Source organism: Callionymus lyra, chromosome 15 (genome assembly GCF_982586985.1).
Source record: "Callionymus lyra chromosome 15, fCalLyr1.hap1.1, whole genome shotgun sequence".
In the NCBI taxonomy this organism is placed as follows: domain Eukaryota; kingdom Metazoa; phylum Chordata; class Actinopteri; order Syngnathiformes; family Callionymidae; genus Callionymus; species Callionymus lyra.
In genome coordinates, this window is record NC_141832.1 from 8,236,835 (window position 1) to 8,252,485 (window position 15,651).

Sequence of the window (15,651 nt, forward strand, 5' to 3'; positions counted from 1 at the left end):
GTCATTTTTTGTGCAAGCTTCAGATCCATCCATCCATAAAAATGAGTGGATTGAATATTTGGTTTGTCCACATAAAGGCTTTTGTAAAGTCAATTATTTCTGTATGAAGATACATTTTTTAAGCTTAAAATGTATATTATTTTATTATATATTGTTAAAATGTATTAATATTTTTATAATTAATACAATAATAAATATAAAAGCACAAAAAAAAAATGTCTAGCGTGTATATTAAAATCAATCAGTACATTATTTTGGTATTAAAAGGTCATTAAAGTTGTTTTTTAAATTATAATTACCAAATAGTACTAAATATTATTCCAGATATATTTGTATCTATGTTTAATTGCAGAACGTTAGCAGTATTAGCTTGTATTTGCTATGTTATGGTATTTTCTAAGCTAAAGCATTAGCACAAATCTAGCTACACAATTATCATTAAGTTATGGTTGTGCTAACGTTAGCATTTTTATCACCACTGAGTCAAAAAGCTTCTTGTTTTTATTTTATTAACGCATCACGACTCAAGATTCTTTCCTGTCAATATATTTTAAGTTATTGACGCAACGCGACTAAGAATGAAACAGCATTTAGCCATTAGCTATATTAGCTCCCATGCTAACTATGCGCCTTTGAACTATTTCTTTATTGAAGTAACTTTTTTGAACACAATTTAGCACAAAATAAATATATTTCTCTGATTCTGGCATTTGTTACTGGGCCACACAAAAAGAATAACAATTTGTATTTTTAATTTCTTTTTTGTGTAAAAATAGGTTATCTTTCCGAAGCAAAATTAGCTTGTGGTTGTTGAAACATCAAGACACTAGTTTAAGTCAAGTTTATTAAAAGAAATAAACCTGTATACTAGTGAAAATAGGTGAAACACAAACTCTATACGCAAAAAAACTAGCTTAGCTAGTTACCTTAGCTAGATTAGCAGCATTAGCTTTATTTGCTAAAGACAAGGATACAAGATGAGATTTTAAAACAGGTTTAAGAAAAATACATATTCTTAATTACATTTTAATGTACATAAATAAATGACATAAATAAAACAGTTTGATTACATAAATAAAACAGCTTCAGAGATACAGCAGCAGAGGCGCGACAGTCGGGTCAAGGCGGGTCAAGACGGGTCAACACTGAGAGGAAAAACCTCGACACAAGGTCTTCTAAATATCCTCCCAACCTGCCGACTGATCTGAAATCTGCTTCTCTTTCTCTTAGATAAATAAACCTCGCAGCGTAAACAGCTGATCGTGCTGAGACCAGATCCGCTAACAAACAAACACCAGGTCAGACTCGGGCCTCGACACACTTTCCTTTTATTCCAGAAGAAACATCTACGCTCTCGTGTTTACGCGTCTTCCAGGAAAAACCAGAAGCTTTTTTTGCTGCAACGTGAGACGACATGAGAGGAAAAATATCATAACTATTAATTGATCAGGTTAAGTTACACACTTGTAAATGTTTATTGTGCAGCTCGTGTGTGAGCGGTTGTCCTTCTGTGCGTGACTGTCCAGGGTGTCCACTTAAATTTGGATATTGAATTTCTTTTTTGTCGTAAAAATTCAGGAGTGAATCAAGAATGTAAAAGCGAACTTGAGTTGAGTTGCTTTCCTGAACCTTTGATGAGTAAAATTCATTTTATTTTAATGTTTTTGTTCTGAATTATTAACAATTAAATAACATTATTCTGGTATAAAAAAAATGTTTTCACATTGATGCAGTTCTTGACTTCCATCTGGATCCAAAAAGAATTTGAAGATTTGTCCCGTGTGTGTTGTGCGAGCAAGTTCCATAACCCTGCTGTCTCCCTTAGCTCTTCAGTATCTACGAGATGTCAAATGCCAAAAATTAAGCAATTTTTAAACAAAAGTGATGTTTTTTTCTGTTTTTCTTTTGCTTATTTTGTTTGTTCTTTTTTGTGTTATTCTTTAATCCTGTACTTACACCACAAAATTGTTATTGTGTCTACACAACTGGCAATAAAAGTTTCTGATTCTGAGTAATATTAGTGAAAGCGAGCTGCTTGGCAGAGGTCTGTGCTCTCTGTCTTTACTACAACGATTAAGAATAAAGTCGGCAATTTTACACACAAATTAAGACAACAACGAAACAGTTTTGGCCGCTGGCAAACAAGGGTGGAAAAAGGCGGGAAAACCTGAGATAGGCTTAAGCGTTGCTAAGCTAGTTAGCATGCAGAATACTGGCTAGCATGTTCTCGCTAGAATGCAGGATCTAGACCAGGGGCCCCGAACCTTTTTTGTGGACTGGTTACAGCAAGAGGTTTTTGTGTTTACATGTTTGTATGTTTCTTTGTATGCTGACGATGTACACGTGTGTAATACTCCTTTCTTGATAAAGATCTTTTAAAATAAATGTGTAAATTAGCAAAATAATAAGTGAAAATCTAAACTGTGTACGATTTATTTTTACTGACTTTTATCTGAAGGTGGGTCGGTGAAAATAATGCCGACATATTAGTGGTCCGTGGTGCAAAACAAAAATTAGCTTAGCAACATTAGCTTATATATGCTAAAGACAAGGACGGTGAACAAGGTGAGATTTTCCTTCCTTTCTTTCAAAACAGGTTTGAAGAAAAATACAAGTTTAATAACATAAAAAAACAGCTTTAGAGATACAGCACGACAGGTGGTTTTTATATATGAAATACTACACAATATATTGTATAGAATAAAACATGTTTTGCATTGTTATTAATTTTACATTGTACATTTTTGGAAATTTTTCTTTAGAATATATAAAAAATAAATCAATCTAAAATGTAATAGTATAAATTAATTTAAAATAAAAAGTATTATCAAATTAAATGAACACTAAAACTGAAAGTATTCCCATCATATTTCATTCTTTTTTGGCCCCTTATAACAGTCCAGTATATAATGTGGCCCCAGAGGAAGCTAATGTTATTTTATTTTTTTAAAATTAAATCTGCCTTTATGGCAGTACAAATAAACTAAATATTCTTGTTGTTTTTTGCGTGCGACCCGGTAACAAATGTGTCCCGGACCAGGACTGATCTAGACAGCGGTTGCCGGAACGTATTCTTTCAATTCTCGTTACTGGCCGAGAGTTTCCCTTTCCGTCGCACTTTTGTGTTTAAATTCGGCAGATTATTATTTCATAGCAGAGAGAAAAAATGTCGACGTCCGCACGAGAGTTTTCACAGCGACGCACACATGTCGCGGACAACGACGGCGGCGAAAACGATCAGAAGGAATAAAAGTACACGTGCGGTGGAAATGAATGAAGCCTTTTTGGAACAGATCAGAGCTCCTAACTATGGGATTTGGTGCTGTTGCCTTTCTCCCCCTGGAGGGAGTAATTAGGTTAGGGAGGACAACTGCCGCATTGTTTCAACAGAGGAGGGATTGTGCGGGCCAGAGTCCCACCAGCAACATGCTTCCCTCGCAACCAAAATGCCAAACGGACCCAGAGCCGCGACGGCTAAATTCAAGGGGGGATTCGTGGGTTTTCTCACAGAAAAGGAAAAGGTTCCAGGGTGTATTTGAGGAGTCAGACTCCGTCCAACAGTGTCGGATGTCGTCAGGTTGTGTCGTGGGATCCTGTCGGGGAGTGTGTGCGTCCACTCTCTCCTGGCGACTCCGCTAACTAGCATAATATGGTTATGATGCATTTACATTCCTTCCACTCCCGGAGGAAACACAATCCGGCTATATCGTCGCTTTCAATCAGGCCCGGCGTCCAAGGAAAGTAAGAGGAGAGCACAAACAATCCCGGGCTCCAAAGACTCCCCAAAGTTTACTTCCACTTTGTTTAAGTTCGTCCCGCGCTGATTGATCGAATCAAACTAATTACGCCGCTTTTCGAGAGGAGACAAAGAGTTCCTTTTTTTTTACGGTTTTCCTCGCCGAGACTATGAAGTTCCTGAGCTCGGAACAATATACGGACACGAGCACCGGAGGCTGGAATGCGAGCGGGTCCTGCAGGTGGTGCCGTGTGACGAGCGTAATGAGGCCCGTTTTGAGTTTCACAGGATATTTTTCACTCGCTAATACGAGCGACGGGATCAGGGAACCGTAGACTCGACAGCTCGCTCCGATCGCTTCCTCGCCAGAAACCGAAGATTGGAAAAAGAACGTTTTTACTTGGAGGCGGTTTCAAACAACCTTACCCAACAACTTTATTTAAACCTCGTCCGGACATCGGTTGACGATAGGATTTGGTCCGAATACCATCACAAACTAAATATTAACTCCATCATTAGTTGTTGCTGATGTGTTTACTGTCCTCGTTGATGTTGTAAATAACATTTTTGTGTTGCTATTATTGTCATTTCACATATCTTTTGTAGTCGATTTTATTATTACTCTTATTTATTTGGTCCTTAGACATTATATTGTTTTATTCCTTTCATTTTATGGGCGGAATTAAACCGCCAACTTTTTTTCATTGAGTGTCGCTCATTGATCCAAAGGTCAAAGGTCGTGACACAGCAGGATTTGCACGAGCGCCAACACTGGTCTCAGCAACAGATTTAAAACCTGCTGTTCTTCGTATCTGCCCAGAATCTGCCTCAGTCACACGTTACTACGGGGTTTTTGTGGTTATAGAATTTTAAACAAGATTCACATCATCAATGAACAAGTGTAATAACGCTTTTAAAAATCTGACCAATCAGCAGCTAGTTTTTAGCTCAAGAATGATTGACACGTTCGATTTGTGAAGGCCAGTGAAGGTTTTGGTCTTTTGTTTTCTAATGGTTGATTTACTTCTTTGTGTGTTTTTATTTTCTATCGGCATATTTTCTTGTTTATTAATATATTGCTTTTCTTACTTTTTGACTAACTGTGCTTTTAACCATCATCATTCTCAGATTTACTATTAAATCTTTTTTTTAATTGACATAAGTTTTTAGTTTCCTGTTCACATCCTATGGTGTTTATTATTTTAGGATACTTGTGAGTTCTCTTTTTCTCTTAACTATCTATTAGACTAAATCCTAATTTTTTTAATTTTGTATTCCTAAGATTTCCATTAGATCCTTATTTTCATGTTTTTTTTTACTTTACTACTTCTCAGATGTTCTACTAAATTCTCATTTAAATCAGTTTTTTCTTTACTATCTCTTGAGATTTAAATCGTTTTTTCTTTACTATTTATTAGTTTTCTGCAAAATGCCTATTAAAATGTTTACTTTTTATTTACTATTCCTTAAAATGTTCTACTAAAATTCTAATTTTAATGTTTTTTTTTAACATTTCTCAGGTTTTCTACCCTCGTTATAATGTTTTGTTACTTTACCATTTATCCGGTTTTCTACTTAATCCTCAATTCAATAATTTTTTTATTTACTATTTCTCCGATTTTTCTACAAAATTTCAATGTATTTTACTTTACTATTAACTACATTTTCTAATTAATCCTCAGTATAATGTTTTGTTTATTTACCATTTCTTAAAATGTGCTATTAAATCCACACATTTACAGTTTTTTTCTTTATTAAATTGCTCTTTTAAATAACTAACCAAGTTAAAAACATCTTACATTATGTAATTATGGAAGTATAATCGGTCAGTTACTCTGGAAATGTGAACGTAGAAAGCGACATTAACTAAATATTATCAACTTAAAGCTCAAGCTAGCAGCCGTTAGCCGCTCCAGCGTTTAGCGGCGTCTGTGCGAAAGCTGCTCTCGAATCTCAAAATGGCCGACGCACTAATAAATAACACGGAATTCTTCGCCGACACAATAACAAATCGATCGACGTCGCTTTTGTAATTCCTCCGAAAAATAACGAAAAAAGGTAGGAGAAGACAAATCTGCTCCATCTGTGTTTGATATTTTCCCCTGAAACTCCCGGGCCGGCGTTGACTTTTCCAGACTAATACACAAGTTTCCGCGGACGCTCTGATCCCGAGATATTTCGTGGCCTAAACAGAGCAGAACGTTTACATGTGAGTCGCTCGCAGACGCAGCTGCTGCACTCCTTAAATATTTGACTTCAGATGTATCCGGTTGTTATTTGAACGAGAAGGTTTGTGCGACTCTTCTGCAGACTCACACACACACACACACACGAGCAGGCGGTTAATAACACACACACTCTGTTTGCTCACAGCTGCCTCCTCCAGAGTTCACCCGAGGTAAAGAAATGTTAGATTATGCAACAGTATAGATTTTTTTTTTTCCCCGGCGCTGGCTCACGTCCAGCTTCCTGCTCCGAGGAGTGAGCTCCCGGGATCTCACTCCTCGGGAGTGACACGGACTCATCTATGGCCGCTCAGGAATGAGGTCACCAGTGTTTTCGTTGCTGACTGGCGTGAGCGTCGACGCTCCTCCAGCCCCCCGAGGCAGGAAGAGATTTTCCCGCTCGCTTTAACCCCAGAGCTGCCGAGTCGCGAGAACTTTAATGGAGTTTGAATCTAGTTTAGATCTTCTCTCGGAGACAAACAGTCCCAGGAGGACAAGTTAAGAGACCAAGGAGGACTAAGGAGGATGACATGATGATGTGAGAAGACATGAGGTGGACGTCAGGAGGACGTCAGGAGGATATGAGGAGGACGTGAGAGAGTCATGGAGACACGAGGAGGACTTGAGAAGGACGTGACGAAGACACAAGGACATGAGGAGGACATCAGGAGGATTTGAGGAGGACGTGAGAGAGTCATGGAGACACGAGGAGGACTTGAGAAGGACGTGACGAAGACACAAGGACATGAGGAGGACCAAGGAGGATATGAGGAGGACGTGAGAGAGTCATGGAGACACGAGGAGGACTTGAGAAGGACGTGACGAAGACACAAGGACATGAGGAGGACCAAGGAGGATATGAGGAGGAAGTGAGAGAGTCATGGAGACACGAGGAGGACTTGAGAAGAACGTGACGAAGACACAAGGACATGAGGAGGACCAAGGAGGATATGAGGAGGACTTGAGAGAGTCATGGAGACACGAGGAGGACTTGAGAAGGACGTGACGAAGACACAAGGACATGAGGAGGACATCAGGAGGATATGAGGAGGACGTGAGAGAGTCATGGAGACACGAGGAGGACTTGAGAAGGACGTGACGAAGACACAAGGACATGAGGAGGACCAAGGAGGATATGAGGAGGACTTGAGAGAGTCATGGAGACACGAGGAGGACATGACGAAGACACAAGGACATGAGGAGGACCAAGGAGGATGACATGAAGATGTGAGAAGGACATGAGGGGGACGTGAGGAGGACGTGAGGAGGACACAAGGAGGACGCAAGGAGGATATGAGGAGGACATGAGGAGATAATGAGGAGGACGTGAGGAGATAAGGACGTGATGTGGACATGAGGACGACGTGAGGAGATAATGAAGTGATGTGGACATGAGGACGACGTGAGGAGATAATGAAGTGATGTGGACATGAGGACGACGTGAGGAGATAATGAAGTGATGTGGACATGAGGAGGACGTGAGGAGATAATAAAGTGATGTGGACATGAGGAGGACGTGAGGAGATAATGAAGTGATGTGGACATGAGGAGGACGTGAGGAGATAATAAAGTGATGTGGACATGAGGAGGACGTGAGGAGATAATGAAGTGATGTGGACATGAGGAGGAAGGGAGGAGGACAAGAGGAGGATGCAAGGAGGACGTGAGGATGAAGGGAGGAGGACAAGAGGAGGATGCAAGGAGGACGTGACATGAGGAGGACGTGTCATGAGGAGGAGAAGAGAAGGACGCAAGGAGGACATTGAGAAAGCCATGAGGAGCACTTGAGGAGGTCATGAAAACATGCAAGGAGGACGTGAGGAGGACATGAGCAGGACGTGAGGGGGACATGAGGAGGACCCTAGGAAGACGTGAGGGGGAGTGAGGAGAACATGAGGAGGAAGCTAGGAGGACGCGAGGAGGACGCGAGGAGGACGCGATGACTTGAGGAGGACGTGAGGAGGACGTGAGGAGGACGTGAGGAGGACGTGAGGAGAACATAAAGAGGACGTGAGGAGAACATGATGAGGAGGTGAGGAGGACTTAAGGAGAACATAAAGACGTGAGCAGGACATGAGGAGGACGTGAGGAGGACATGAGGACGTGAGGAGGACGCGAGGAGGACATAAAGAGGACTTGAGGAGGACATAAAGAGGACATAAAGAGGACGTGAGGAGGAGGTGAGGAGGACGTGAGGAGGACTTGAGGAGGACGTGAGGAGGACTTGAGGAGGACGTGAGGAGGACGTGAGGAGGACGTGAGGAGGACATTAGGAGGACTTGAGGAGGAGGTAAGGAGGACGCGAGGAGGACATAAAGAGGACTTGAGTTGGACTCAGGTGTGATGGGAGACGCTCAGCAGGTCGAGGTGGACTCGTGAGACTCAGTGTTTGCTCAGATATTTCTCTTGATTAAAAACAAGAAGCGTAAACAAATTACCGTCAACTGTCGCTTTGTTTGTTGATGTTGGCGAGCGACGCCGTCGACTCACTATAAGAACAAAGAAGCTCACAAGCATTTTCCACTCTGTCTTCGGCGGGAGACGTGGAATGCAACAGACGCGCTGTTCACTCGTGGAGTTCAGGCTCCTGTGGGACCTCGTCCTGTTGGACCATCAACCACCGAGAACATTGTTCCACTTCTGGGTTTGTCACGGTCGCCTGTTCTCACAGCATCAGGAGGGACTCGCCGTCCCGCGAGTCCCACGAGTCCGAGTGAGTCATACTTAATATGTAGGAAATTAACAGAAAGTTTTTCAACTTATGCAAGAATCTGGACGACCTGTGGGACTCACCACAAACTCCACTTCAAGCCTGAATATTTAAAGAGTCCCACAAACCTGGGTGAGCCGATATGAGTTGAGTTGCTGGACAAGAAGCTAACTTAACAACTAACTTTCTCAAACTCAATAAGTGAGAGAGAGTCCTACAGATGCGGGAGAGTCCCCTTGACACACAACAGAAGGGCCACCACAGAGAGAACCTCAAAACAAGTCCAACTCTCTTGTGGGCTTGTAGGTTTTTCTCTCGCCGAGACTCACGACTCGCAAACAGATGTGGCTCCAACTGAAAGAGTCCCACAAGTCCAGGTGACTCCCAGGGGTTCTGACCTGCCAGACAAGGAGGTGTCCCCAGCTTTTTAAAATATGTTACAAATGATGTAACGGTTTGAGTCTTGAATGCGACTCAGGAAGCGAGAGAGTCCTACAGGTCCAAGAGAGTCCCTATAACACAATCTAATATGACCCAAGAGAAACAAACTAAATAAAGTCTTTGATACTAGAGATGGGGGGGATAATCCGGGGCTACTCTCTGGGCTTGTAGGACTCCATCAGGCACATTACAAGGATGCTACAAGTCACCGGTCGTCAGCAACCTGAGCCGACCCGGGGCCTCCACCCAGCAGACGCCCAGAGGAGGAGAAGAAGAACGAGGACAGAAATATGAGCGCCGGCCCTCGTGGTGCATCTGTGAACCCAAACATGACACACACACACACACACACTCCCCCTACACACACACACACACACACACACTCCCCCTACACACACCCGCACACACCACAGCACGTGTCTCGACAAACACTCCTTCTGTCACATTCTGAAGCATCAGTACCAACCGTGGATCTGGTGTTTTGGATCAGAACCAGCGCAAGATGTCACTTTGTTGTTCAAGCAATAAAAATGTTTATTGAAATATTGGAAAAATAGTTAATAATCCAATTGTAAATAAATAAATAAAATGTGTTGAATGTGTGAATGACTGAGAATATCACACGTTTATTAAGAGGATGAAAAACATTTGTAAATTATTTAGTAATTTAGTTATTAGTTATTAGTTAGTTAGTGTTTAATATAAACCAAATAACTATTAGAAGTTAAATTGTCAAGTGTTTAAAATAAACTCCTAATAAAAATGACATTAAATTGATCTTCATATAAGAAAAAAAGGTAAACAAATAAATAAATAAAATTGATGAAATTAAATGAAATACATACAAATTCAGATAAAGACAAAAATAAGTAATAAAAATGTTAATTCAAAATATGAAACAAATTCAATAAAATCAAAAGTAAGCAAAATAATCGACAAAAGCTAATTAAATTCATTAAAAATATTAAATTAAATTTGATGAAGTTAAGAATGAAGATAAAGAGTAAATTAATCCACTGAAAAGAAGAATTGTTGAATAAAAAAAATGAATTGCAGAAAAATATGAAAATACAGAATTAAATTAAAACTGAAATTTAAATTAAAAATGAAGTAAACTTATGCACTAGAATGAAAAGATGTTAAATAAAAAAAGAAGTATATTAATTGTGAAATCTTGATTTGATATATAAGTTTATTATATATTTTGCACTATTTTGAATCGACAGCAGGAAAACAAACTTTTATAAAACACACAATTAAATCCATTTAAAACGTTTAAAGTGATCTAGAAAAATGACCCGAGATCAAAGATTCACAAAAACGACCGTCGTGAAAAAGTCGCAGGAGTTTCACCAAAAATAACGACAACACACAAGTCATGAAACAACAACAACAACGACAACGACGACAACGACGACAACACTCGGGTGAAAAAAAAAAACCCATTTGAAGTTCTGGTCAAACCGCGAAGCTCTGGTCTGAACCTCACTCCCGCTACACTGAGTACTTTGTCTTCTGCTGTATATCCTGGCTCAATTATGTCATTTAGCACCAGTGTGTGTGTGTGTGTGTGTGTGTGAGAGTGTGTGTGTTCAGTCGTCATGGCAACAGAGCAACATATCAGCAACCACAGAACCGCACCGGGCCTGTGGGCTCTGACGGGACGGAGCCAGAAACTAATCCATGCCAGAGGTGACATGAAGGAAAAGTGAGGCTGGTGAAGATGATCGCACTCTCACACACACTCTCACACACACACACTCACACACACTCTCACACACACACACACAAAGTCCCGGACCAGGCCTGGTCTTCCTCCTAAAACACACTCTGGATATCCTCCCATTCTTCTTGGCCTCGGTCTCCCGTGGCAACAGCAGGAGGAATCCATTCTCCACGGATGCTGGGGCAGCTGTGAGAGACTGTAGCGCGACGCCGCGCGACTCCAGATTAAAAGCGAAAGAGCTACACGCTACTTAACTTCCCTCTCTATAGCGCCCCCTGCCAACGTGCCCGTCGACCACCAAAAACCGCCGCCGCGACGGATTCGTCGCACGAACCCCGGGTCGCGTTCGCTCGAGAGACGTTCTGTACCCGAGTCCGGAACAACAACGTCTCGACACGCTAATGCTAACACTTTAGCGCATTCAAGACACGTTCAAATGATACTTGGCAACAAATAAACAGCTGCTGACTCGTAAAAAAACAAAACATGTTATAGGAATATTCATGCTTCATTTAAACACACAACGATTAAAGATGCTAACATGCTACCGCTATGCTATGCTACATTAAGAGTCAAATATTCTGAGTTGTGTTCATGCTAACACTCTTTAAAATTCTATAAATTAATTTGATAAACAATAACTATTGTTCTTGTTGGTGCTAACATGCTATTGAGCTAAAGCTATCCATTCTAGCTCATGCTAACACACTAACATGCTACCGCTATGCTTTAATAACAGTCAAATATCCCGATTTGTGTTCATGCTAAAACTATGCTAAAATTCTATAAATTAATTTGATAAATAATAACTATTGTTCTTGTTAGTGCCAACATGATATTTTTCTAAAGCTAAACTGTCATGAAGCTAATCTTTTCTAGCTCATGCTAACACTGTAACATGCTACTGCTAAGCTATACTAAGAGTCAAATATCCTTAGTTGTGTTTATGCTAACACTCTTTTAAAATTCTATAAATGAATTTAATAAATAATCACTATTGTTCTTGTTGGTGCTAACATGCTATTTTGCTGAAGGTATCCATTCTAGCTCATGCTAACACACTAACATGCTCCTGCTATGCTATACTAAGAGGCAAACCTGCCGCTGTGCTTGTATAGCCTTAATATAAGTTCAATATTTTGCTATGCTAATATTTAGGTCAAAATTATGGAATATGGTATGAAAACTACAGATACACTCAGTTATATGATGCTAACATTCTACGCGAAAGTGACGCATGCTAATACTTTAGCATAAAAATATGTTTAAATGGCCTCAAACTGAATTAAATCATCAACTCTAACACGTTAAGCATAGACAGAAGGGATTTAAGATGTATTTAACACTTTTAAAAAAGTCTTGTAGCTGCTAATGTGTTAGCGTAAAGCTATATTTAACACCTACACATGCTAACAGATGCACAAGTGACGCACGTCGACACACATTCACATATTTTCTATCTTATTTAGACACTTGGTTTTTATGATGTTTGAGAAAATATATTTTGACTTTTTTATATCTTATTTAAATCTTGTTTTTCTGCTCATTTATTTATGATCAGTACAATTTTTTTTTAAATATTGACAATTGACAAAAATATAATTAAATAAAAATTACTTATTTTCTTTTGTTACTTCTCTTTAAACTCTCAATTTAGGTTTTTAAAAATATATATTATTTTGTGACTGAAGTAAATAATGTTATTCAGTTATACAATTAAAAATGTGTATTTTAATCATCATAACTTAAACCTTAAGTAACATTGCTTTTTTTTCTTTATATTCTTATTTTCATTTTTAATAATTTCACATTAAATAAAGATTATAAAACATTGATGATTGTAACTACAATTGTTTACTATAAAAAAAAAGTTAAATAACATTATTATTATTAGTACAAATAACCATTAAATGGAGAAGATTGAAGATCACATGTGACTAAAACGCAATTTAATAAGAAAATGTTTCGGTTTTATTTGACATTTTGACACTTTAAAATGAACATTTTAAAATATATATTTAATTCTATCTTAGGTTGTCTTGGTAAATAATTGTATTGAGTAATTATACCTTCAGAGATAGTGTTATTATTTGTGTTTTTCTATATATATATATATATATATATATATAACTTTTTATGCATATTTTCAATTTAATTATTAACATTTTTACTTTATTTTTAGATTGTCTGACTTTAATTATTTACTAAATAATGGGAAAATAAATAAACATTATTAGATTAAAAATATATATTTTTAAATGAAGATGATTGATGGTTAAAAAATGTAATTCAATGACAATCATTATTGTTTAAATTTGACTTTTTTTTAACTAATGTGAAAATATTCCCGTCACGCTTCCTTTGGTTCCGGTCAAACGAGGACTCGAGGACTCGGAACCGTGTGCGACACCAGACTGGACCGCACCAGAATCGAGGTTTTTCGCTGGACGTCACTGGCGACACCGACGGTCCTCGGATCGCGTCCTCGCCCCTAATTCCGCTAATGACATCCCATAAACACGGCTCCATGTGCGCGAACACTCGAGCCTGGTTCTGGGCGCGGGTCTGTGGCGGGCGGGCTGGCCCGGCGCCGGCACTGTGGCATGAATGAATTAGTAAAAAAAAAGGGAACATGGTGTCCCTGGCAGCGTCTGGCATCGTGACCTTCTGGTGTCCCGTGATGGAGATCCCGCCTCACGTGCACGCCGCTCCTCGTGCACGCCGCTCCTCGTGCACGCCGCTCCTCGTGCACGCTCACGCCGACCCGCCCGTCAATCAAAAGGTCGAGCCGGCGATGTTTTAATAAACGGCTCATTTGTTGTTTGTTTACCAGCCGAGCGTAAATATGTCTTCGATCCGAAGATGCCGAGCTTGTGTTTACTCAGACTGAGCTTCCATCAGATTCTAATCCCGACAGCAGCTGTTCCGACTCATTTTTCCAGACCTTGGGAAGAGAGCGGGGGGGTGCAGGGGGGCGTTTAAGGCCAACTCAGCACTCGGTGAAGAGTTAACTCACTTTCCACGTGAAAACAAATTAGCTCACGATTCTTCTTCTTCTTCTTCTCCGGGATGAGATGATGGTGTTTTCAGAGAAAACAGCGACTCGGGGAAAGAGAGATTATTAATCTCAGGGTCGTCGACGAGACGCTCGGAGCCGACGATGAGACTCGAGCTAATGGGACGAGTCTCCGGGTCGAACCAGGTGGAAAACTCTCTCTGGATTATAGATTACGGTGAACTTTCAGTTCCATGACTCGCCTGAAGGGGTCAGTAGAGAAAGGAAGAGTCGCTCCTGCCACACAACAAACATGGCGTCTGCTCTTTACACTCGAGTTTCAGTTTTTAAATATACATTTATTTACCTCTTAGGTTATCTTATGTGATTATATGCATTTACTTTATTTTATTGTATTATTTATCAATCAATTTACTATCCAAATACATCATTTTTAAATTAATACATTATAAATATCTTGATTTTATTTAACACTTTATTGTAAAAATAAAATATAAATTTCAATATGCGATTCAAAGAATCTGATATTTGGACATTTTACTCCATATTTTATTAGTTGAATTTATGATAATGAAATATAATTAATTAAAAAAATGTGCAAATTGCCCATTTGTACTATTTTCATCTGCATGAATCGTGTGCGTTACACTCAATTGTAATCACTTTTATTTCACCAACATTTCGGGCCGACTAAAAAAATAGTTATTATTATCATAGTGACATTATTTATGTCATATTTTATTACAGTATAAACTGACTTATAAAAAGAAATGAAGCCATGATTCTTTATCTTTTCTTACAGCAGAAAATGATAAAGATCAATAAAAAAAAGTTCAAATAAAACATGGTGCGATGACAAAAGTAACTTAAAGTATGAAATGAAATATAATTCACGCTGACACAACGACAGGAAAGAACGCTCAAGTTAAAAAACTTCTCAATGTCAAGGTCATCTCAGGTCGTGACCCCTGACCTTCCTCAATGGCTCTTGCACAACTCAAGGTCATTTACAGATGAGAAACGATCCAACAAAAGAGCTCATGGTGACATTATAAAATAAAAAGCTGCACGTTTATATAACCTGGCGGTCGCACACACACACACACACACACACACACACACACGTACGCACACACAGTTTCAGAGATGGAGTGTAAGAGACACAATGATGCGGAATAAACAGGGACGGACTTACCACCAGGGCATTGTTTAGAAGGTGAGTGGGGTAATACTTTAGTGGCGAGAGGGTGTAAAGAGCAGGAGGAGCAGGGGTCAGCGTCCAGGCGGGCACGGGGGGGTCAGGGGTCAGGGGTGAGGGGGCAAGAGGGAAGCAATCGGTTAACATCAGCAGCTACACAACTCTTACACACACTGACCAGGAAATCAATAACACAATTAACCAGAGACCTACGTGTGTGTGTGTGTGTGTGTGTGTGTGTGTGTGTGTGTGTGTGTGTGTGTGTGTGTGTGTGTGTGTGTGTGTGAGAGAAAATGAAAACAGACAAGAAACACTGAACAGAGATGAACGAGTGTCTGTTACTTCAGTTTTAATCAGAGAGTAAATTAAATAATATCATTTAATTCAGGAGGATAATAAAGGTATCGACTCCAGCATCATGAAAACGTTGCCTGGGAGACGGGTTTTTTTTAATCGTCATTTAATCTCGATTACGGCGTTTAATTAAAAGACGATAATTCAATGTTCTTCACGGAGGATGTGACGCCGGACGATGGACGAGCGGCAGAGAAGTAACTCAACAAGGGTTGAAGTGATGGTGGACGAGCGTCAATCATGGA

At 39.7% G+C, this 15,651-nt stretch overlaps 1 protein-coding gene across 5 annotated transcripts in view; it reads right to left on the minus strand.

The window, feature by feature from the left end:
* Nucleotides 1–15,651, minus strand: part of nfixb (nuclear factor I/Xb) — a 169,475-nt gene that overhangs the window by 127,225 nt on the left and 26,599 nt on the right. Inside the window, exon 2 of one of the 5 annotated variants that reach the window (XM_087809002.1) lies at nt 15,050–15,085. The exons of the other annotated variants lie outside the window; for them this stretch is intronic. Within the exon in view, the coding sequence (XP_087665128.1) occupies nt 15,050–15,085 (36 nt within the window). The remainder of the gene's footprint in view (nt 1–15,049; nt 15,086–15,651) is intronic. 5 annotated transcript variants of the gene reach the window in all.